Source organism: Protopterus annectens, chromosome 2.part0, assembly GCF_019279795.1.
Source record: "Protopterus annectens isolate FY-2018-M chromosome 2.part0, PAN1.0, whole genome shotgun sequence".
Classification (NCBI taxonomy): Eukaryota; Metazoa; Chordata; order Ceratodontiformes; family Protopteridae; genus Protopterus; species Protopterus annectens.
The window spans coordinates 1,167,151,064-1,167,175,238 of record NC_056728.1 but is presented as its reverse complement, the minus strand read 5'-3'; the positions used below and the strand labels follow the sequence as shown (position 1 = coordinate 1,167,175,238).

General features: G+C 43.8%; 1 protein-coding gene across 1 annotated transcript in view; it reads left to right on the top strand.

The window, feature by feature from the left end:
- SMARCAD1 (SWI/SNF-related, matrix-associated actin-dependent regulator of chromatin, subfamily a, containing DEAD/H box 1) overlaps positions 1-24,175 on the top strand; it is a 3,333,959-nt gene that overhangs the window by 1,120,214 nt on the left and 2,189,570 nt on the right. The window contains exon 9 of the mRNA XM_044061375.1: positions 9,517-9,719. Coding sequence (XP_043917310.1) covers positions 9,517-9,719 — 203 coding nt within the window. The remainder of the gene's footprint in view (positions 1-9,516; positions 9,720-24,175) is intronic.

Below are 24,175 nucleotides of genomic sequence, written 5' to 3'. Positions count from 1 at the left end.
TAAAAGATTATGCAATGGTGGGTTATAAGTGCTAGCAGTTCTAAATTGATTAACTTCCGCCATATTTATATTACCAAAAAGTACTGTCAGATTTAGTTTTCTCACAAACATTTTTAGGTCCAGTATACAGTTAGTAACATTCAGTCTTTTTGAAGGAATAAATGTGAGACCTTTGGCTCTTGTTCTTACTGTAAGTATATTTTAGTGAGCAACTGTGTAACTGCTAATAACTTGTATTTGACAAGTAAAGGAAAATATAATTGCAATTCCAAAATGGTGGTTTACCTAGCCAAGTGTCAGTATTGCCCATGTTTTTATGTGGGCAAGACAACTCATAAATTGAAAGAAAGAATATATGAACATGTTTACAGCATAGGTAAACTTAAACAGGAAAATGCACTGGCTAAGCATATCTTAGAATATACTAGCCATGCATTTAAATTTTGGATTTTGGATCAGCTGGTTCCAAATATGAGAGGGGGACCAACAGAGGTAGAATTGGAGAGGTTGGAATTATTATGGCAGATCCGGTTATATGCATATAATTTTCTGGGTCTAAATGATTAGTGCTCAATTATACCTATACTAAAATTAAGAAGTCTTTGTAGATAGACTGGTTAATAATCTGCACAACCTGTTTAGGTTTTATTAGCATTTGGTGGTGTTAGTTATTGTAGGTAGATATGTTGACTTATGCTTAGATTTATTGAGTATAAAATAGCCTGACATTTGCTGCTGCTGCTTGGAACGCACTGACCTATACAATGTGCTTAAAGTATATGTCTTTTATTAGTTTAATCTTAAGACATGTTTTAAGTGTAGAATTGCACGTAGTTTTACATTTTTACATTGGTGACAACTTTTTGTTTGATTTAATAATAACTTATTAACAGAAGTATTTTAATATGTATAAAAAAGTTTTTTAACATGAAGCATTTTAAATAAGGTATGGCACTTTAAATTTTGAAATGTTAGCTGATGCATTTCTCTGCTTATTTGAAAAGGTAACAGCTCAACTTTATTGTATCTGATGAAGTTTGTGTACTAGATCGGATGAAAAGCGCTTTATTTAATAAAGGAATTGCTTCTAACTTTGTTTGCCATGTACGTTATTGGTTTCTGATGTTTAATATTTGGTTTTCATCCTTTTTTTTATGACTCGCAATAGTGAGCCCCAAAATGCCAACTGACATTTCAGTAGGGGAGCAAAGAATATTTTGTATGGAAGATGTGAGTTTAGTAGGAGCTCAAACACAATTTGCATAGTATTCCTTAAGAGAAAACGATTAGGCTAGACTGGATAGAAATTTCTATTTCACAGGAGCATTATGTATTTTAGACCCATACAGTAAAAGATGCAGGGTAAGGATATAAAAATGAGGCAGTGGTGCTTGGTTATGTATCTGTTAGAGAAATTCAAAGAATGTGTGGTTGATATGATTCAAGAGTTACTAGGAAGATAAATAATTCAGAAGGGATATCTGGTGAGTGGCATAAAGTGAAAATGGAGCTTAAAACACATAAGTAATGGAACACAAGATATGTGAGACAAGTAATAGCCATTTACAGTGGTTTACAAAGAAGAAAGTATTGCAGAAGAAGGGGCATCTCATAGAACAAGTGGAGTAAGTGCAGTGTGCTAAAAGAAATGTGTACGAGTTTAGAAAGGTTGCTGTTATGCAGTTAGTTTTTGATGATAACCCCAGATTGCAAAAACGTTTAGCACAATGTAGACAAAAAATAGAAAGAATTGTAACCACACTTAGGGAGCATGTGGGAAGAAAAATAACCAGATCCTGGAGAGAGCATGTGGGAAGAAAAATAACCAGAGATCCTGAAGAGGTGCAACAGAGTTGTTCAGAAGTTTTATGAAAATTAGTACAAAGCTGAGGAATGGGGAATGAACAAATGGAAATATTTATAGAAAGCTTAACTATGCCAAAGTTAGAAGATGAGGCTTATGAATTAATGTATAAGATAGGAAAATATCTAAAAGGGTTGTGTGTAATCAGTCTGCATGGAACTTTCCAGAACCAGATGGTATTCCTGTGGACATTTAGACGTCAGGGAGGAAGGAGGGAATGTGAAAAAAGTCTGAAAAGGTTTAACGGTATTTTAAAAGATGGGAAGTGAGAGCATCATGTAAGAAAGCAGTGGTGGTGATATTGCCCAAAGAAGGTAAAGACCTTTCGGGTCTGGCTTCATACAGACCCATTTCAATTTTAAGTAATTATTATAAAGTGTCTGTTTAAATTAGCTAAGAGAATGGCAAAAGTGTTACCAAAGTTGTTGGATTTGAATCAGTATTGCTTTGTGGAGGAGACAAACGTTAACAGAACTATGTGATCCAGAGGGAAGCAAAGTGTGAGAGAACACTGCTGTTGTTGCTGGGTCTTGAAACAGAGAAAGCACTTGATAGTCAGCTAGGTTTTGTGTGTAGGGCAATGGTAGCATTTGTTTTCTATCATATATTAATTATGTTAAAAATGAGAATATATGAAGGATCAGAGGCAAGAATTATTGTGGGGGAGGTTCCTGTCTGGTGTTTGAACAGAGGAAACAGGCAGATGTGTCCTTTTCCTCCTCTGTTGTTTGCTTAATATTTAACTTTGGGCAAAGAAAATAAGGTATTCACAAATTCAAAGATGTAACTGGAAATGGTACAAGAAAAATAGCTTTGTTTGCAGATGATGATGCACTGTATTTGATAAAACCAGAAAAGGATGTATTGGTGGTGTGAAGCATTTTGAGATATGTTTGCAACTTTTAAGGATGTAAATTAAGATAAAACAAAGGCTATAGTGGTAAACTGTGTACTTGCACTTGAATCGGTTCATCTGTACCCTCTGATTAAGGGAAGATGATAAGATGAAGTATTTAAGTGTATGGATTAAAAATGATTGCATTATGGTAGCAAATGATATGTGGGAAGAAAAAAAAAATACAAAAATTGAGAAACTGAAAGCTTTCGAAGCAGATAGTACAATACAAACAGTAAAAATGTTTTTAGTTTCAGGTCATGGTTTAGTAACCATAAGAGAAGTTATGGATTTCAGTTAATAGATTTGAAATTTATTTGGGAGAGAAAGAGGGCAAGAGTTCATTGGGATAGGCCAATTCTCCTGATAGAACAGGATGGTTTTGTTACCTGAATGGAAGGGATGTTTTAGAGCTATGCAGCTAAGGCTTGTTTAATTCAAGCAGAAAGGTATAAATCAAAATGGAAGAGAATAGTGATTAAATGGGGGGGGTGAAAGATGGGATTTTCTATGCAAGTCTGTAAGAAAAAAAATCCTGCCAGATATTATATTCAGAAAGCATTCTAAGAACCAAGCCAATGCAGGAATTTAGAAAGAAGATTTTATCAATAGGTATGTCTGCAAGTAAGGGCATAGAAAGTATGCAAGGAGCGGGTGTTTAGTGGAGGAAATTTGCAAAGGAATCAAGGGATTGGGAGCAAATGACTCTGGAGGGAAAGGCAGTAGAGTGGGACCAGGCTAAGCGGAAGTTTGGACTGCAAGTAAGAGACTGCCTTTCCTTTCAGGGAGTGATAAGAGTATAGACAGAGAGAAATAGACAGTGGAGTGCTAAGTGAAAGACTAGCTGTGGTAATGTGTGTAGCCAAGCCTGTTTATCTGTCTATTTGCTTTGTTACATTTATATACAAGGAAAGTCTGACTGGATGGAAAGCTCCTTTTCTGTGGAGGCCTGGATTAAAAAAGCTGCACAGAAAAAATGAAAAGTAAAACGTAACTAAAATAATTTATTTAAAGCAGAATATCAAAGATTTAATAACTGTAGTATCACATTACACAGAAGAGTAAAAATTTAACATGCACAAGAATTGAGGTAACTGAAATTTAATTTGGAGAATAATTTTACATTAAGGGTACTGAAGACGAGTCAGATTGTATGTAATTTTACTTTTCCTAGGTGTTAAGAAATGGAAGGAGAATGAAAGAAAAGTTACAAGAAGGAGTAAATGTTCAAATTAAAGAGCAAAATGTGCAATATAGAAATTTCTATATGTAGTGGATAAAAATGTCCCACTAACATGTATGAGGGGGACAGAAAAAGAAATGTCAGTTGATTTATGAAGAGAAGAAATTGTTTCCAAAATAGGAGAGAGACAGGAGGTGTCATATAAAAGAAGAGGGAGAATGAAAATGAGAAAATAGTTAATGAAACTGAGGTAATTATTTGTAAAGAACACGTCAAAATGGTTCTGTAAAAGTAGCTAGATAGGCAATAACATGAGAATACATTTTTATAAAATACATTGTCCTGGAGTTGAATATTAGCACAGCAATGAGGTCTTTGGATACTGTTTTAAAAAAGTCTGTAACAGTAGCTGCTGTTAAAAAAAATGGAATATTTAATAGGGAGTATAAAAATATTGCAGGATAGTCATAAGGATCAATCAAAGGAAAATGGGATAAGAGAAAGCAAAGGCAATTTGCAAAGAAACATTTGGAGGAAGTCTCCCAGGTATGCAGAACAGATAAGAAGAGTTAAGATTGTTGAATGGAAGTGTTTACCTGGGGTAAAAAAAATATATATCCATGCACACTTCAGCCCAGTTAGGGTCATTGGTTCATAGATGTGTACTGGTCTAATGGCCTTGGGGCTTTTACAAGCCTTGCCTTAGGATTACCCTGTCATAGTGCCACCCAACCTTAGTTCCCAGTGCCTCTGTCGAGTAGAGTCACTGGAGTTATCCCCCGGGGTGAATTTTCTGTTTCCCATCCACTCATCAAGATTTCTCTTGAAGAGGATCAGTGAGGTGCTCTGCTTGACATATATGGGAGGTCTATTCCATAACATGGGCAATGTCTGGGTTTATGAACCTTTCTAGCATGTTCTGTTAATTGTGGTAATGAGGTTGAGGTCTCTGGAGCATGTGGTGAGGAGGGATTGGGATTTCTTTAGATGTAGCATTTCTAACAGAGCTGGGTAAGACATGGCTTTGTAAGTCAAGCAGATATCGCCTCTATGTAGGCAATATGAGACAGAGAATAGTTGGAGTGTTTTGAGTCTGTCCATATAGGACAAATGTTTAAGGCCTAGGATCCTCTTTGTGAGGTACTTTTGCGGCCTCTCCAGTTGCAGGTGTCTAGAGAGGTACATGCCAAATGGGGCATTGTACTCGATGATTGGCCTTATGAGGGAAGAGTAGAGGGAGACAATGTCCTCTTTTTTTCCTGGATGGAAAACCCTTAGTAATGAGATGTGCCCCATAGAAGGACTTTCTGACCACAATGGCAATGTGGTGATCAAAAGAGAGGTTGCTGTCAACCTGTATTCTCAGATCTCTTATAATGTCTTCTGTGTTCAGTGGACTACCTTCAGTGTGGTGATTCATAGGAACCGGGTTTTTCCCAAAGCTGATGACTACACATTTTTTGGCATTGAGTTTAAGGCCATGATTCTGACACCAGTCATTCGTCTTAGTGGGGTCATTCTGTAGGATGTCAGCATTACTTGGGGAGTTAATAATAGCTCCCAACTTGCAATCATCTGTGAACTTTGTCAGCCAGAGTCTCTTCATGTTGGCCTGGACTTCAAGTAGATACCAAACAGGAGAAAGACCGAGGACCGAACCCTGTAGGACTCCACTCGTGACTAGTCGACAGTCTGACTTGGAGTCAGCTACTTTCACACTGAAGGTTCTATATGTGAGCCAGTTTGCAACCCACCTAGTGATATAGGGGTCGATGCCTAGCTTAGTGAGTTTTTCTGCAATTCCTGAGTGGGGAATGGTATCAAAAGCCTTGGCCAGATCAAGGTAGACTGTATGAACCACGTTGCTTTTATCCACAGCTCTGGTGACTGACTCAAAGAAGTTGACCAAGTTGAGCAGGCATGGTCTACCATTCAGAAAACCAAACTGTGTGGGATCCAGAGTTTGGAGATTCCCTGTGTCCTTGTTTATCAGGTCCATGATGATGCGTTCCATAGCTTTGCATATCAGACTCGTCAGGCTAATGGGTGATGATTCCCAGGGTCTGTAGCCGCTCCTCCTTTGTGGAGAGGGATGACCGTAGCAGTGCACCATTCGGTATGGACATAGCCTGAGGTGAGGCTGTGATTGAGGTGTTAGTTCACTCTGTAGTTCATGTAGAACACAGTCAGGGATATTGACAGGTCCCATAGAAGCTATATTCTTGGCCTTGGACGGTGCTGTTTTAACCTGTGCAGCAGTAATACTGGGTGCCTGGAAATCTACTGGTATTGTAATTGGACCTTTGGGGAGGTGAAGTTGGCACTGAATCTGTCGGCCAGTATACTGGCAATATCTGTTGGCTCAGTATAGGAGGTACCATTGTGCTGTAGCTCAGAGCAAATCTGGGTATTGCCGTGGAGATTCTTTACATAACTGTAGAAGGCCTTGTGGTTGTCTTTACTGTCTGCTGCAATTCTGTTTTCATAGCTAGCGTTACAGTATTTGATGAGGGATCTCGACTTTTTATTGTGGCCGATAAGGGAGTTTTTCCAGTCTTTGGACTTCACCTAATTCTGCATCAGTTTCCTCCTCCTGTTGTAGAGTTTGTTTATGGCAGGGGACCACCAGATTGGCTTCCTTTTTTCTGAGGAGAGCATCTTGGTTCTTTTGGGTATGGAGAGATCCATGCATTTGTGTACGTGTTCGTACGGTGCATTGGTGTATGATTCAGCGGTCTCACAACTATTCTCCATTTGCATGGGTGCTGTGAAGTTAGCTACTTCTGGTTTTAGGAGCCCAAAGTTAGCTTTGGAGAAGTTTTTAATGGTGGTTACCTTTGCAGGGTGGGTGGGTGGGAGGGATGTGGATTTCCAAGGTGATTAGGTTTGTGGTCGGATCTAGCCAGGGAGGAGCTGCGGTCACCCATGTTAGTAATGACCAGGTCAAGGATGCTGCTACCTCTAGTGGGGGTAAGAACGAGCTGGTCCAGGGCATTGGAATTAATGAACTCCAATAAGCAAAAATAAAATGAAAACTCCAGCAAAGCTAGAACTTCCACTGAGTGACCTCCCAAACCTCTTGTATCAGAGGTACATGGGTTATATGCAAATGATCCTTATAACCATCAGGGGTTTCAGGTAATTGGGAATTCTGAATGCCCATGACTTGTTGCGTCGTTTTAATTGACAATTTCAGGCCAATAAAGCCAAAAGCCACTAGCTGTGGATATGCATTTTTCGGCTTTATGACCTCATCAGCACAGCACAAGCAGAGTGTTTGACTAAGCATTAGAAACACAGGGCTGTTATACCCAGCTGATGTCCATTATCATTAGGGTCACTGCAAAAATATCCCAAACAGCAAACTAAAACAATGAGTGACAAGGTCACTGAAAAAACAATCAGTAAAAACAAAATAAAAACTCCAGCAAAGCTAGAACGTCCACTGAATGACCTCCCAAACCTCTTGTATCAGAGACACATGGGATATATGCAAATGATCCTTATGAACATCAGGTGTTTCAGCTAATTTGCGATTCTGAATGCCCATGACTTGTTTCATCGTTTTAATGGACAATTTCAGGCCAGTAAAGCCAAACCCCACTAGCTGTGGATATGCATATTAATGGGCAACAGCTGGGTATGACAGCCCTGTGTTTCTAATGCTTAGTCAAACACTCTGCTTGTGCTGTGCTGATGAGGTCGTAACAAGGCTGAAATATGCATATCCACAGCTAGTGGGGTTTGCCTTTATTGGCCTGAAATTGTCCATTAAAACGAAGAAACAAGTCATGGGCATTCAGAATCACCAATTAGCTGAAACACCTGATGTTCATAAGGATCATTTGCATATATCCCTTGTGCCTCTGATAAAAGAGGTTTGGGAGGTCACTCATTGGAAGTTCTAGCTTTGCTGAAGTTTTCATTTTGTTTTTACTGATTGGTTTTTCAGTGACCTTCTCACGCATTGTTTTAATTAATGAACTCCAGGAAACGTTGGGCAAGTGTATTGGTACATGAGTAGTTTTCCCAGTTAATGGAGGGGCAGTTGAAGTCGCCTAGTAAGAGAGTGTTAGGTTGGACCCTAGTATTCTCCAGGGTGCATAGGAATGTGGAGTGAGTCTTGGGACATGATTGGGGACCTATAGCAGGCTATGACCTGAATCACTGTCTTACTCAATGTTAGCTGCACCTGAAGTAACTCTGATGCGTTATGTTGGGCTACCAGTCTGGAGGTGTGCACATCCTTTATGAATATGGGAACACTACCGCCTTGTGAGCTTCGGTCCAAGTTCTTTGGCCGAAAAATGTGGAATGAGTTATAGCCTGTTAGTGCAGGGGTGCTTTCTGCTGCCTTGAACCCGGTCTGTGTTGCAGCACAAATGTCGATGTTCTCCATTTTAAGGAGTGCTTCAAGCGAGGGCATTTTGAGATTTAGACTTAGCGTTGAGCAGCATGACCCTCAGATTGCATTTGTTTGTAGCTGTTATGGTGGTAACTTGGTCTTTGGAACACCGCCTAAAAAAGGCACTATAGTGGTGGGAAAAGCCTTGGCCAGTATCTGGAAGCCTAGGGGTGGCAGATGCAGGCCATCTCTGGCAAAAGCATCCAGGTCTGTCAATCATGTTATCCCAGACAGACAGATACTGGATCCCCTTAGAATGACACCAGAAACTTAGCCAATTGTTGAAATACGTCATTTTCTGCTTGTACTGTGGTATCATTCTGGGTGATAGTAGGATGCTGCTCTGGGCTAGGGTCATACCCCCCCGGGCTACATAATCTGAGAGCTTCTCCATGTCTCTCTTCATGTAGTCCAGGGAGGTACATCTCAGGTCATTCACACCCACATGTACGACAGAGTCATATTTGAACCTGTTGCTGAAGGACCTGAGTGTGTGTGTTATGTATCAGATTCTAGCACCTGACAGGCAGCTGACTGTAGCAAATACTAGAAGTATGATGAGAAGAAAGGCAGTTGGAAATATGTGGTGAGTTGGCAGATTTTAAAAATGCCCTACATAATACTTTGACTTACATATTTGGGGAACAAGTGTTTATAACTAAGGAAATTAGTTTTTGGGGGTGGGATATAAGAATGGACTTGTATAGGCATAGTGAGTGCTTACTAAATTTAATAGCATTGGCTGCCAAAAAAAAGCAATTACTAGACAGTGGAAATCAAAATATATTCCCAATGTAAAGAACATTCTGGGTGTTATAAAGGATATAAAAGAATTGGAGATGGGATCTTTAGAAAAGGGGAGGAGCAAATTTCATAATTTGAAGAACAGTACTTGCAGAGTAAAGGGAGAGCTGGTATTGAGCAATATTTGTAATGTAGCAGTGAATGAAAATTGTTAAAACGTAATGCATAATAGAAACCGTTATTACAAATGTTCCATTAATGCATGTAATCTCATGTTACAGTTTAAGTTGTGACTTTACTAAGATGTTAGAGCGAACAATATTTGAGTAAAAGCATTTTGTGTAAGTAGAAAAGATGTTAGATATTTTGACACTTCGAAATATGTGAAATACATCAATGACCTTTTTTTTTTTCTTCATTTACAGTTCAGTAAGTTTACAAAGTCAAATGGTGTGTCAGAAGATTTAATATGGGAATGCAAAACTGTGATACAAGAAAGAGAGGTCATACTTCGACTTATGAACAAATGTGGAGAAATATCAAAAAAGTTGGAGGAGGAAGTGACCCGAATTACTGGTGAAGCTGGAACCTCCCGTACCATTGAGCAGCCTTCTATCCTAAATAAAAGGTAGTATATTTGATCGCTGGATAACACCACAGTAAGCAATATTTTGATTCAAATCAGGCATTGAGATAAATTTAGAATTCAGTGCTATGCCAATCCGTCACTATACTTACACTTGACTTTCATTGGTGCCTTTTGCTTCTTGTATGTCATTTTTTCCTTATGAACATGCCTGTTAAACTTGGTCTCCTTCGAAACATTCACCAAAGCCATGGATGAGGGGAAGACCGTGCACACCGCCTACCTTGACCTATTCAAAGCCTTCAACTCTATTCTCCACTTGGGCATAATAGATAAACTCTCCTAGCTAGGCATCAACCCATATGTTACCAGATGTGTAGCTAAGTGGCTCACTGATAGAACCCACTCAGTCAAAATAGGGAATGCCACCTCTGGAGGTAGACCTGTAACAAGCAGCGTATTACAAGGGTTGGTCTTGGGGCCTCTACTGTTTGGGATAGACTTTTCTGATGTGTAAGCCAAAACCAGTAGTCTGTGGCTGACCAAGTCTACAGATGACTGCAAGTTGGGCACTGTCATAAATTCCCCTAGTAATGTGAACATCCTCTAAGAGGGCCTTACCCAAACTAATGACTAGTGCCAGAAGCATGACCTCAAACTGAATGCCAAGAAATGCATCATTATCCCCTCTGGGGAAAATGGTGTCCCCACTAATTACTGCATTAATAACATTCTAAGCACGCAGTCAGTCATAAGGGACTTGAGCACCCAGCTTGATAGCAACCTGACCACCACTTTGCCTCCATTGTACGGAAGGATTTCTACATGGCCCACCTCATAAGTAAGGGTATTTCATCCAGGAACAAGGAGGTCATAACATCCCTGTACTCCTCCCTTATCAGACCCATTATCGAGTACAGTGCCCCCTTCAGCATGTACCTTGCCAAGCACAGGCAGCATTTGGAGAGACCACAGAGGTTCCTGACCAGGAAAATCCAGGGTCTCAAACACCTATCCTATACAGATAGAGGCTAAAAGCTGTCCTTCTACTCACTCTCATACAGACTGCTCAGAGGTGACCTGTGTCTGGCATACAAGGCTGTCTCAGACTCAGCCTTGATGGAGTTGCTGCATATCCATAAGTGTAACTCCACTCCCGCAGTCTACACACAAGGCCTCAACCTGGTCTGTGACATTAATACAACTTGTTGGCACTATAGATTTGTCTCCCAGTGACTCCCCCTATCTGTGGAATAGACTCCCTCTCTGTGTCAAGCAGAGTTCCTCACTAGTCCTCTTTAACAGGGATGGAGACGACTGGATGAGAAACAGAATGTTATATACCCCTGGGATCCCAAATATGTCCCTGCTGGACATGGAAAACAGGTTCTGACTTTGTGGGAACATGGGTGAAATTCTTGGCTAGGCTTATAAGGGCCTCTGGGCCAATAGCCTAGTATCGTCGTCCTATGAACTGTGGATTATATAGCAGTGAAGGACTGACCTGTCATTGTGATGTAATTAATTTAACACTCCTGTGTTGTCTTTTTCGTCAGTCAACATTTGGCTGTCTGATCTGACTGGATCTGATCTCTGTACTTCGTAGAAGCTTGGATAAAGGGCTCTGATTACTCCCTCTACCCATAATTCATTCACTTCCACAGATTACCTCAGACCTTGTTTGCCGCATGTTCTGTCAGAGCATGTGATTTAAGGGATCTCAAATCTTCATAGGATAAGTCATAAATTTTGCTCTCTTGGCTATCTTGTTAGCAGTACTGCATTATTCTTCTGCTTTCTGAAAACTTTTTGATTCTGTCCTTTCCATTTAAATTAAAAAAAAAAAAAAAACTTTACATACTATATCGCTTAGTTACTACGTTCTTTTAGCTGTGGTCTAATTGTTTTACTGTTGTAGTGTAAGTGAGAACTTTTGTTTTCCTCCTAGGTGCTGTTTATTGTACTTGCTGTGGTTTCAGTTATTGCTGTTTGTCTTTTCACCCCAGCATGTCAGACAAGGCCACTGGCTTTAAAAAAATGCTTGGACTGTGGACATAAGATTTCTCCACAGGTACCTAGACTGTGTGTGTGTGTGTGTGTGTGTGTGTGTGTGTGTGTGTGTGTGTGTGTGTGTGTGTGTGTGTGTGTGTGTGTGTGTGTGTGTGTGTGTGTGTGTGTTTATCTCATCTGAACACGGAATATGAAGCCCGTTCTTCCTTTGGGACAGGGGCCTTGCAAGACCATCACAATAAACTTGTATTGAAGGGCCTTCTTCAACCTCCAGTGGGAGATTCAGCCACTCCTGCATTTTCTCCTTCATCCAAAAAGATGGACAAGTCCAAAGTTCTGAAAGAAAAGGAAAACGTTGAGTAACTAGTTAGAGAAAGAGTGCAGGAGAGGAGGCTAGAGGATAGCTAGAAAAAAGGTCTTCAGAGCCATCAAGAGTTAGTCAGCCCGGCTCCAAGAATCCTCAGACATGGATCCAGAGGTTAAGACTCTATCTGATCACAATCACCCGCTCTTTGATTTTCTCCAGAACGTATAAGCCCAAGGTTTCACTCTTTTCTTCAAGAGAAGTATCAACGTTCTTCTTGCCTTCCATTGACTTCATCCCTTTCAGAAGGCAATGTGGAGAGGATGATGCAGAAGTTTCTATGGACATGGATGGATTTGGGAGTCATCCCAGCTCCAACCCCATCAATGGCTCTCGGAATAGTCCATACAGACTGTGCCGATTGGGATGACTCCTGGTGCCAAAGTGTCAGAGCCAAGGTTCCGGGACTGGCTTACCTTTGAAGTGTTTGGAGCTGTCCCAGTCCCAGAGAGCTTCTGCCCTGGACAGCTCGGTGCCATTGTTTGTCTCATAGCTGGGGCGTGTTGGAGTAGAGAGCACTATTCCCTTGCCAGCTGTGCCTCTGGAGGGGTTCCTCTTTGGTTGCAGTCTTGTCCTTGGATTTTGAGGCATTCAAGATGGTTCTCTCCATATTGAGACGAGGTGTCTCTGGCCCATTTTCTTCCATCCCAAACCCCTATGGATCCTGTGTCCATGTCCATCCTTCCTAGTCGTCAGGGGCAGTCAGCCTCACTCTGCCTCAAGGGTTCTTGCAAACCAAGCTTCCCGTTCCATTCCAAGTCTTCCCCAGAATCCCACAAGGGAGATTCCAAGGCCACTGACTTCTAAAAGGAGCCATTTGAACTCTATAGCTGAGTGAGTCACTGAAGAGACAGATTTTGATGATGAAAGAGGGCTCCATATTATCCCCTCTAGAGGAAGACATCTTTGGAGACCTTCTGGAGTTGAAGCAGTGAAGTGTGTTGGTCCTCCAAAGCTCTCTCCTCTAAGGAGTTTGTGTTCTTCGAGGTGTTTGAGACTGGCTCGTTGACCTCCTAGGTGGTTTCATCCTTGGACAAACTAATACATCTAGTTTCTCAGCAGACACTGAAGGAAGCTAATATGATAGTCAATCCCACAAAAAACAGATAAGATTTTGGTAGCCTCCCAGGACTAGGTCCCACTGGAGCAAGGTTCCCCCAGTGGATGGTGTGGTTGTTGCTGCAGCCACAAGGAAGGAGCTCTGAGGAGAGCACATCTTTTCATCCCCCTAATAGAGACTTGAGGGCTTTGGACAGATTTGGGAAATGGATGAATGCTTTAGTGACTTTAGCACTTTTGAGTACTGAACTTCCTATACTAAATGACACATTTCAGAGGAACTTGACAAAATTCCTGTTGGGGAATGCATGTAAACATCCTGAAGTCAGTGGAGTCCCAGTTGTCTACATTCCATTCCATGACTAATGTATTCATTTCTACCACAGCTGATACTATAGCCTTAGCCCACTGGCATGCCTGAATGTGCCTATGTGACTTCACAGAAAGCTTCAAGACATCCTTCATTAATGTTCCCTTTGATGATTTCTCAAGAAAACACAAAGGTGGAGAAATTGTGGTTCCATAAATCCCAGTGTTTTCTAGGATGCTCCAATGGGCAGACACGCCAGGGCTGAATAGGAGTAGCTTTAATGGACATCTCCAAAGAGGAAAAGGTAGACTGCAGAGTCAGAAGTTTATCATGTTTTTAATGGAGAAACCCTATCAATGCTCCTGAAAGATTGCCCCAGTTACTGCACTCTGGAGGTAGTGGTGGTGGTGGTGGTGGGGGGGGGAAACGACACATCCCTGCACCCTTAAGCCTGGCAGGCCATCACCTGCAATTAGTGGGTGCAGAGGATAATCACCAGAGGCTACAATATTCAATTCATTTCCCTTCATCAAGCAAAGAAAAAAATTCCCCAAGTACCACCCAGACAAATAGAATGTGCAGCAGCAGAGGTAAGAAAGTTGCTAGAAGAGAGTCCTCTTACAGGTCCCACCAGACCAGTGAGGCTGTTGAGTCTATTTAAAGTTCTTTAGTTCTGGGAAAAAAAAGAGAGACCTAAGGCCAGTCTTAGACCCAAGCCATCTCAGTCTGTTCATGAAGCAGACAAAATTTTGGATAGTCACAGTTCAGTCCATTCTTCCTTTTCTGAGGAAGGACAGCTGGGCGTGCTGCATAGCTCTCCAGAATGCATATTGTCATATCAAGATAGCAAAGCAGTCCAGGAGATTTTTCCTTTTCTTGCTGGGAGCCAGTCATTTTCAGCTCTTTGATCTCAGAACAGACCCCAGGATGTTCACCAAATGGAAGGCAGTGGTAGCAACGCATCTCAGGCTGCAGGGGGTTCCCATTATTTCGACAATTGGCTCCTTACCGCACCAATCAAGAATTTACTTGTGCAATGCAGGGACTTCTTGATCCACAGTTAAGTATTACAATTAATTTTGCTAACATTCAGCTAACACCAACGCAGCAGATATATATATATATTTTTGAATGCCACCTGGACACACATTCTCAAATAGCCAAATTTCCACAGTCCAGAATATTATCCCTGTATTATGTAGCTTCAGAGGTCCTTCAACACCGTTGTCCACTGGCAGAAAGTATTCTCCAGCTTTTGGGCTTGATGCTTCAATCACTGTAGTTCCTCAAGCAAGGTATTATAAGATATTTCTGCAGTGGGTTCTATCTGTTTAGTGGTCTCTGACATTGCATCCTCTTCATGATCCAATAAGTCTTGCACTGTTATGGTTGAAGCACATCAGCTGGTGGCTGCCCTTTCTTATATTGTTAGGGGGTTGGCCGTTTTCCCCTCTGCCTTCAGTAGCCAGTGTAACCAGAGACATTTCCTTCTATGGTAGGGGGCATTTTCAAGAAAAGATTGTTCAAGGTCTTTGAGTTATTGGCAGAAGCCAGGCTTCACATTAGTGACTTAGAGATGAAGATAGTCTTCCTAGCTTTGCAGGCCTTTCAAGATTGCCTCCTCCATGATTGTGATACCCATTCAGATGGACAACATGGCGGTAGTCTGGTGTATCAACAAGCAGGGAGGAACCCTTCATATTTACTGTGCTGGGAAGCAGAGCAAGAGTGTGGCAGTGAGTGATATCTTCCTGTTGATTTCTAATTGCAACACACATCCCAGGGATTTAAGTGTTCTAATGGCCAAGCTGAGCAGGTCTGTTCTTCAACCCCATGAGTAGTCCATCTCAAACAGTGGAAACACAGGTTTTCAGCCACAGGGTCCAAACTTGCTGTGATAGTTTTCCTTCATACCTAAACAACAAGTGCAGCTTTGCCCCGATCCCTCCACAGAGTCAGGCACTAAGGGATGCTCTAATCCAGAATTGGCCTCAGGGTCTCCTTTATTAACCCTTCACCTCCTTAAAAAATTTGCTTCAGAAACCAGGAAATGAAGGCTAAAATTATCCTTATTGCTTACTTTTGGTCCCAGCAGGTTTGTTTCCCTTTTTTTCTCTGTGGCCTCATCTTATACATCTGCCATGGAGGTTAGACCCTTATCCAGAACTTATGTGTCACCCATCCGGCCAACCTCACCAGGACCTGAAAACTGAAAATAACTGTATGGTTTCTCCAGTTTTAACAGTGCCTGTAAGTAGTGCCAGGCTGTTTTCTCAAGTTAGATAGATAGGTTAGATATTGTGTGTTATATTTATATTATATTTTTGTATCTTTGGTATGGGTTTTTATCTAACAGGGAGTGCAGTTTCTTATACTTAATTATTTAATTGATTTATTATTAATTAAGTTATTTACACTCTGTATATAAGGGAATGTATCTTTACCATGAATTGTGTGCTCATTGAAGGCTGTGGTGGCCGAGGTGCTCAGACATGTTTCAATAATAAATTTTCCACTTGGAATCATTGTTGTTTTTCATCGTATAGTCTTTTTCAAGACAGTTTTTTTTGTTGGTTTCTTATGGTATGGCTGCTGATTCCTTGTTGGATATCCTTAGAGTGTTTCGTGATGACTGCAATTCAGCTTCTACAGGTGTGGCTACTCCTCCGGTTCCTGGTGCTTCGGGAATTCAAGGTGTATCGGATAACTCTCTACAAAGAACTTTAGACAATTTTATTTTATCTGGGACAGCTCATGCAGTTTCTGGTACTAATTCAGTGAATAACTGTGGGCCGAGTGTTTCTGTTGCTGTTCAACAAGGCGTAGTTCATATGGTTCCTGATTTAAATTCGGTGAATAACTGTGTGCCGAATGTTTCGGTTACTACGCAACGAAGTGGCATTTCTGCTTCCGTAGCAAATATTGAATGTTAAGTTGCCAATCTCGCCTTCATTCTTGCTGGATGGGTTCGGAGCCGATCCTCGGCTCCGACTCGGCACTTGCTTTAGCTTAGGAACTCCTTTTACCAGCTCGAGGCAACCCTATATCCCATGATGCAAGGCGGAACTACCTCAGATCTCGTTTGCCGCTTAGCGAAAGAGGTCTCCTTTACCAGCAGAGGTAAGTGAATTTCTTGTAAAAGAAAGAGAAGCTTAGTTAGTATTTTTATTTTCCCTTTTTTAGTCATAGTGTAGCCTGTAGTGATTACAGCCCACCCTATTCCCTTATTTTACAAACTTTATAACTTCTTTTTAAACCTTAGTGTAAAAGTTTTTAATTGGGCCTTAAACCCCAGTTGTTAATCCCTTCCTGGGTGTTGTGTGTAGGGAATTAATTTGTGTGTTTGTTGGGGTTTGTCTGTGTTTCTTCCACCTAGGATATGTCTAGGGAAGGCAAGGTCTCAGGCTTCAAGAAGTGTGACTCGTGCTGTCAGAAAATGTCTCTGACAGACGGTCACACTTCTTGTGTTTATTGCCTGGGGCCTTTGCACCTGCAGGACTCCTGTGCTTTGTGTCACTCCTTTAGCCAGAGAGTCCTGCAGGAAAGGAGGAACAAACTTATCCTCCGTGGCTTACTTAAGCCAGAAGGTTCTCCCTCGAAGGCAGGGTCTGGGAAACCTTCTAAGCCACCGAAGGCTCAGGCTTCAGTATCTAAGCCTCCTCCGGTGGCTCCGGCTGGAACCGATGTATCTGCCTCGAAGGTAGTGGGTTCGGTGCCGGCTGGCTCCGATACCTTATCTACTGTAGCCTTGTCGGCTCCGGCTGGAGCCGACACTTTATCCAGCATCGGAGCCGAAACCTTCGGCTCCATCTGGAGTTCAGGGACTTCGGCTCCGATGGCTCCGTCCGAAGAGATCTCGGTCCCCTTCATTACTGAGTATCCACTCGGCTCCGGGTCTCCTCTTTAGTCGGAGTGGAGCCATCGGAGCCGATCTTCGAGATCTTCCAGGCTGTCTGACCACGACTTGGAGAGGGTGGTAAGCAGGCTGTTGAAGTCTCAGGCACTGGCCCAAATGCTCCATAGCCTGTCTCATCAGACCTCGGCTATAGCCTCACCCCTTGAACTTCCTCCTCCGACTCCACATCGCAGTTCGGAGCCGGAGCTTCTCGGGACAGCGACTGTTTCGGTGCCGGAGCCGATGCATCCTTTGGCTCCGTCATCCTCTGCTCCGATCTCCTCCTTGAGACCTTCCTTGGAGGGATACGGTCGTCGGGTTTCCACTGTCGGCTCCGAGGGGGCTAGTGGCATCGGACCCTTGTCCGACCCGCCTCCCTCTCGGGCTTCGGCTTTGGTAAGCTCGGCGCCGACATCGCCTCGAGCCTTCCCTCTCACTGGAGCCGGGCATTCCTGTTTCCTCGAGCGGGGATATTCCGGTCTCCCGGGAGGGGAGCCTTTGAGGTGATGAGGAGTGTCCTGGCCTCTGAGCCTGGTCAACGGTCCATCCCTCTAGCTCCTCCCTCATCAGTGCCTGCAGATGCCTCTTGCCAGCCTCTTGCTCTCAGGCCCAGGGATCCATCGCCCCAGGTTTCCCCATTGGGAATTTCCTCCTCTTCCGAGGTTTCTCCTCATCCTGCAGGGGAACCCCCTCGGAAGAGGACGTGTAAGAGGAAACACACAGACTCCCCTGAGTCTACTACATCTGATACCGACTTAGATGAGTCGGAGGGTTCCCCACGGTCCCCCTCTGAGGATGTCTCCTTTTCAGACATCCTTGAGCTCCTCAAACAGAGGGGGAATTGGCCCTCTATTGACCCCTCCGAGGATGAGTCGGTATACCTGGAGGCTTTTGGATCCCGACCCTCCACCTCCTGGGTGTCTCCGCCTTTCGACCCACTGATGCAGGTAGTGGCTCGGAAGGCATGGGCGGCTCCAGATTCTGTGGAACCTGTCCCCAGGAGACCATCCAAATTCATCACGGCCCCTTCGGACAAACAGTTCCTTTCCAAGGGTGTCTCTGTGGATGCTATGGTGGTGGCGGCCACTAAGAAGGAACTGGCGGATCCTTCAGTACCTGTCCATCCTCCTAACAAGGATTCTAGGACCATGGACAGGTATGGAAAGCGGATGTTTTCTTCAGCGACCTTTGCTATGCGTTCGCTGAATTATCTTTGTCACTTCACCAGGCTTCAACGAGATGTTCTCAAGGAACTGGGTGAAGTAGTCCAGGATCCTTCTGCTGCTGGGGCTCAGGAAAAGATTGCCTCAGCTAGCAATCCTGAATTCCATATCTAACTCCTCCATGCGGCTCATATCCTATGCGGCCGATGGAGCGAGCAGGGCCGCAGGCACAGGAGTTGCTCTTAGGCGCCAAGCCTGGATGCGGCTTTGTAATTTTGCGGACCCCTTTAAGGCGTCCTTCACTAATACCCCTTTGATGGTTCGGCTTTGTTCGGACCTCAGGTGAAGGATACCTTGACCAGGTGTGAGCAGGACGGTAAAACTCTTTCTGCCGTTGGAGTCCAGTTTTCCACTCCTTCTAGACCATACCCCAAGGGTCAGAAGGGGGGAAGATGTGGTTCCGTAAAGCCCAAGGAGCTACACGGACACACGTGGTCAGTTTACCCCAGAGGCAGAGGGGTAACAATAATAGACGCCCTAGAGGCAGGGGTCCTCAGAACCAGGGCAACAGGGAGTCTCTTCCTGAGAAGCCCTTTCAGCACCCCTGAGGTGTTGCCCGACTGTCCACCCTTGGAGGCAGTCGGGGGGAAGGATTTTGCTGTACCCAGTAGCCTGGCAATCCCTATCTCAAGAGATGTGGGTACAGTCGATCATATCCGAGGGTTACAAAATCCCTTCGAAGGTATCCGTACCTCAACAATCCCTTCCAGACATCTCACCCGGTCAAAGGGATTTGGCAGAACAGGAGGTTTCAAAGCTCCTAGAAAAAGAGCCGTCCAGACTGTGCCGGCAGACCAGGTAGGATCCGGCGTCTACTGAGATTCTTTTGGTCCCCAAAAGGACGGGAGATTGGAGACCAATATTAGACCTGAGCAATCTAAACAGATTTGTCAAGAAGGCAAGATTCGGATGGTCACGCTTCAGTCCATTCTGCCCTTTCTGGGCAAGGACAACTGGATGTGCTCTATAGACCTTCAGGATGCGTACTATCACATAAAGATTCACAGACGCTCCAGAAGGTTTCTCCGCTTCGGCTAGGGACCAGTCATTACCAATTCAGAGCACTGCCCTTTGGCCTCACTTCAGCCCCCAGAGTGTTTACCAAATGCATGGCAGTGGTCACAGCTCATCTGAGACGTCAAGGATTCCAGGTGTTTCCCTATTTGGACGACTGGCTCCTCTCCGCCACCACCAAGTGTCAGCTTCTTCAGTCCAGAGACTACACTCTGCAGCTTTGCAGGAGTTTGGGAATTTCAGTAAATTTCGAAGAATCTTCTCTGCTGCCTTGCCAATCTATCACCTTTATAGGCGCAGAATTAAACACCGTCAAAATGTTAGCCAGACTAACAGATCAAAGAATTCTGGACATCCAAAATTCGTTCGGCTTCTATTGCAAAGCAACAAGATCAAAGCCAGATTTATACTGAAGGTTCTAGGTCTTATGGTTGCGGCCATTGTTCTTCTACCACTGGCCCGCTTCCACATGCGTCTTCTGCAGTGGATGTTATTCACGCAGTGGTCGTACCACAGTCTCCCGATGAGGCACGAAATCTTGGTAACACAGTCGTGCCGAGCTCATCTGAACTGGTGGATATCTTCCCCTCTTCTTCATCAGGGCCGACCCTTTATTCCCCCTCCTCCAGTTGCCACAGTCACTACGGATGCCTCTCTGATCGGGTGGGGGGGCATTATCAGGGCAGGATGGGTCCACGGGACGTGGCAACCCATAGAATACCATCTGCACATAAATGTCCTGGAGATGAGAGCAGTGCTTTTAACGTTGCAAGCCCTCAACGACTTTCTTCCCACGGGGACTATTGCAGTACAAACGGACAACATGTCCGTAGTCTGGTACATCAACAAACAGGGCGGGACCAGGTCCTATCCGTTATGTCGAGAAGCTCTCAGACTTTGGCAATGGGCGATCTCTTCTCAACGGTTTCTGATAGCAACGCACATCCCCGGCAGGTCCAACCTGTTAGCGGACAGGCTGAGCAGATCCATTCTGATGCCTCACGAGTGGTCTCTCAATCAATCTGTAGTGGATCAGATTTTTCTGAAGTGGGGCACTCCTTGTTGCGATCTTTTTGCTACTCCTCAAAACAACAAGTGCCCCGATTTCTTCACTCTCTTTCCCCTTCCAGGCCAACCCCTGAGAGACTCTCTAACCCAGGATTGGCCCCGGGGACTTCTGTACACTTTTCCTCCTTTTCCCTTGATTCCACAAGTCATTCAGAAAGCCACCGATGTTCTTCGTCTTCCATTGCTGCAGTCCTGACTATTGGGTATAGTCCGCGTCCCAGTCGGCCCGAATACCAGAGTATAAGGCTGACGTCGGTCAGGGCGCATTAGACTGACGTCAGTACGTCAGGGTACTAATGCGCATGACCGACGTCATATCCTCAGTCTTTTTTGCCGCTTGGTCCGATGCAGAAGCAGTTTTGCGAGTGCAGGTTGGCGTACTGAAATATTTCCGAAACCGGAGTTTCAGACCGAAACAGAGTTGGCTAAGTACCCGTTGGGGAACATTTTGTTTTTTCTTGCCTCAGTATTTTACCGGATGTCAGAAAAGTGAATAACTGTATTTCTTGAGGGAAACAGATACCTCATAGGGATTATCATACCTTGTGTATACCTTGTTTAGGGCCTGAGCACGGCGTTGTTGGTTGCCGCTCTTGTGCTAGGTTTAACAAACGCACTATTAAGAGGAGGTTAGACTGTGCCAGGTTAGTGTTTGGGAAGCGTTGCAATTATAAAATGCCGCCGGATGCTCCGGCGCCCGCTTCCTCCAAGAAGCGCAAGGATAAAACAGTGAAGCCTAGGGTTGAGGAACCGGCAGTCCCGGACGTCGGTTCTTTGGAAGGTTCACTGGAGCCGGAGGTTTTGCCAGGAGTTTCCATGGAGTCCCAGGCAGAAACTATACTCTTACAGGATGTGCCTTCTCAGGAGGTAGGCCAGGCTGAGGGGGCTTCTCAGGTGACTGTTCTTCCCTCTCTTCCCAAGGTAGTTAGGGCCTCTCCTTCTGTTGCCAAAACTTCTATGAGAGGTAGGCCTACTTCAGCTTCAGTGGGGGCTTCTCCTACCATTTCAGGTTCTGTACCTAAGAAACATATGCTTAAGATGGCAGAAGATTTGATTACTATGATTAGGGTTCTATGCCCGCCTGATAAGAGGCCTAGGGTGGAGTCTGAGTTTGAGAGTTTTGAACAGGGTTCTGAGGCTTCAGAATCTTCTGTGGAAGATTTGCAGGAGTATCCTACCTATTCTGATTCTGATGTGGATGATTCCACTCCTACAGCGTCTCCACCTGAGGATTTCTCATTTTCAGAGACTTTGCATTCCATGAGGGAGCACTTTAAATGGGAAGGCCAGGATTACTCTGACTCCAGGAAAAGGCTTAGGGAGTTCTTGTTTTACCTCAGCATAGGCCTTTAGCTATTCCTCCTGTGTTGAATGTGGTGGAAGATGTTTTGCAGAGGCTTCCCTGAACCCTGATTCTTTGCCTCCTGCTCCTGTTAAGCCTGATAGGTATTATAGGGTGCCCAAGCTCATAAATATTTGTTTAAGAGTCCTAGGGCGGACCCAGAAACTATTTCCCAGGGGCCTAAGGGTGTAAAAGCTTCTGTGGTTAAAAATCCTGTCCCCACTGATAAAGAGGCGGGCTTTGGATAGGTGGGGTAAGAAAGTGTATACTTCTTCCACTCTAGCCATGAGAGCTTTGAATTGTCAGTTTCACATGTTAAAATATCAGAATTACCTTCTTTCACAATTGAAATCTAAGGTGGATGCTTTGGCGGAAGGTATTGAGTGTAAAGAGTTGCTGGATTTGGTTCATGTGTCCGAACAAGTGGGTAAGCATTCTTTGCAATGTGGTTTTGATGCTGTACAGGCCTCCTCGAGGGTGGCTGCTACCAGCTCTGTTCTTCGCAGGCATGCCTGGTTGAAGGATCAGAATTTAGCTGAGCATGTTAAGACAAGGATTTTGGATGCTCCTTTACAGTCTGATGTGTTGTTTGGTTCGCCTGTGGAAGCTGTTTTAAAGAAAATGGAGGACAAAGCTAAGTCTATGCAAACTGTTAAAGATTTTTGCAGGTGCAGCCACCAAGTTTAGTAGAAATTGGCCTGCTAAGGGGTGGACATATCCTGCTTATGATTCTCAGTCTAGGGGTAGGTCTAGACGTGGTAGGGGCAGGGCTCAAAGTTCTTTTAGGCCTAGAACAGGGAGTTCTCCTGCTCAGACTTCTGGTGAGGGCAGGGGTCAGTCCTTTCGTAAACAGACCCAATGACCTGTTTCTTCAGCTGCCAGCAGATTCTCGCCTGGCAGCTCCTTTGGGGAAGACTGTCTCTTTTCAAAGAAAATTGGGATTTAATTACTCAAGACAAATGGGTGTTGGATATCATTCACCACGGTTACAGATTTTATTTCCATACAATGCCTCCTTTCAAAGGCATGCCAGACGTTCCTCCTCTACAAAGAAAAGAGGCTCACAAGCAAGTTTTACAGTTACTCCACATAGGGGCCATTCAGCCAGTCCCTGTGTCAGAGAAGGGCCTAGGATTTTATTCTCGCCTGTTCCTTGTACCAAAGAAGGGGAACACGTGGAGACCAATTTTGGATTTATCTCTCCTCAACACGTTTTTGGACATTCCCAAGTTCAAGATGTTGACGTTACAACAGCTTTTACCTCTGCTGGGCAAAGATCACTGGATGGTAACTTTAGATCTCAAGGAAGCTTACCTTCATGTGCCTATAAGGCTAAGTTGCAGAAAGTATCTGCGGTTTCGAACTGGAAATTCTCATTATCAGTTCTCTGCATTGCCCTTTGGCTTATCTACTGCAGAGTATTCACAAAGGTTCTGGCTCCAGTGATAGCTTACTTCAGGCTTCAAGGAATTCAAATATATCCTTACTTGGACGACTGCCTGATTCTGGCTCAAGAAAAGGAAGACCTTCTACAGCATCTGGAATATGTTATAGCAGTGCTAAGATGCCTAGGGTATTCTGTGAACGAAATAAAGTCCAGTCTAGTACCCTCTCAAGACATGTGCTTTCTGGGTGTAAGACTGAATACAGCAGCCCAGATGGCCTTTTTAACCCCGGACAAACAAAAGAGTCTGTCACTTTACTTCCATCAACTATCTCATCAGTCCGTGCTGACTGCAAGGACAGTCCTTCAAGCATTAGGGTTCATGGCATCTTGTATTCTGGTGCTTCCCAATGCCAAACTGCATATGAGGAAGCTACAATGGTATCTCAAAAATGTATGGACACAGCACTGCCAGGATTTGGACACTGTCATTCAAATAATACCTTGCATTCAAAAGGAATTTTTGTGGTGGGCTCAGGAATGTCACCTAAACAAGGGACTCTCTGTGACCCGGCCAGAGGCAAGTCAGATTCTAACGACAGATGCCTCGGACATTGCTTGGGGAGCTCATCTGAATGGAAAGTGGATACAAGACAAGTGGCCTGCCAGACTTACAGCATCTACATATCAACATGAAGGAGATGTTAGCAGTCCAGTTTGCATTAATGGCTTTCAAGGAGTTACTTCTTCCAGGGCAGGTGTTGATTCTAACAGACAACACAACTGTCATGTGGTACATCAACAAGCAAGGGGAACACATTCTTATCCT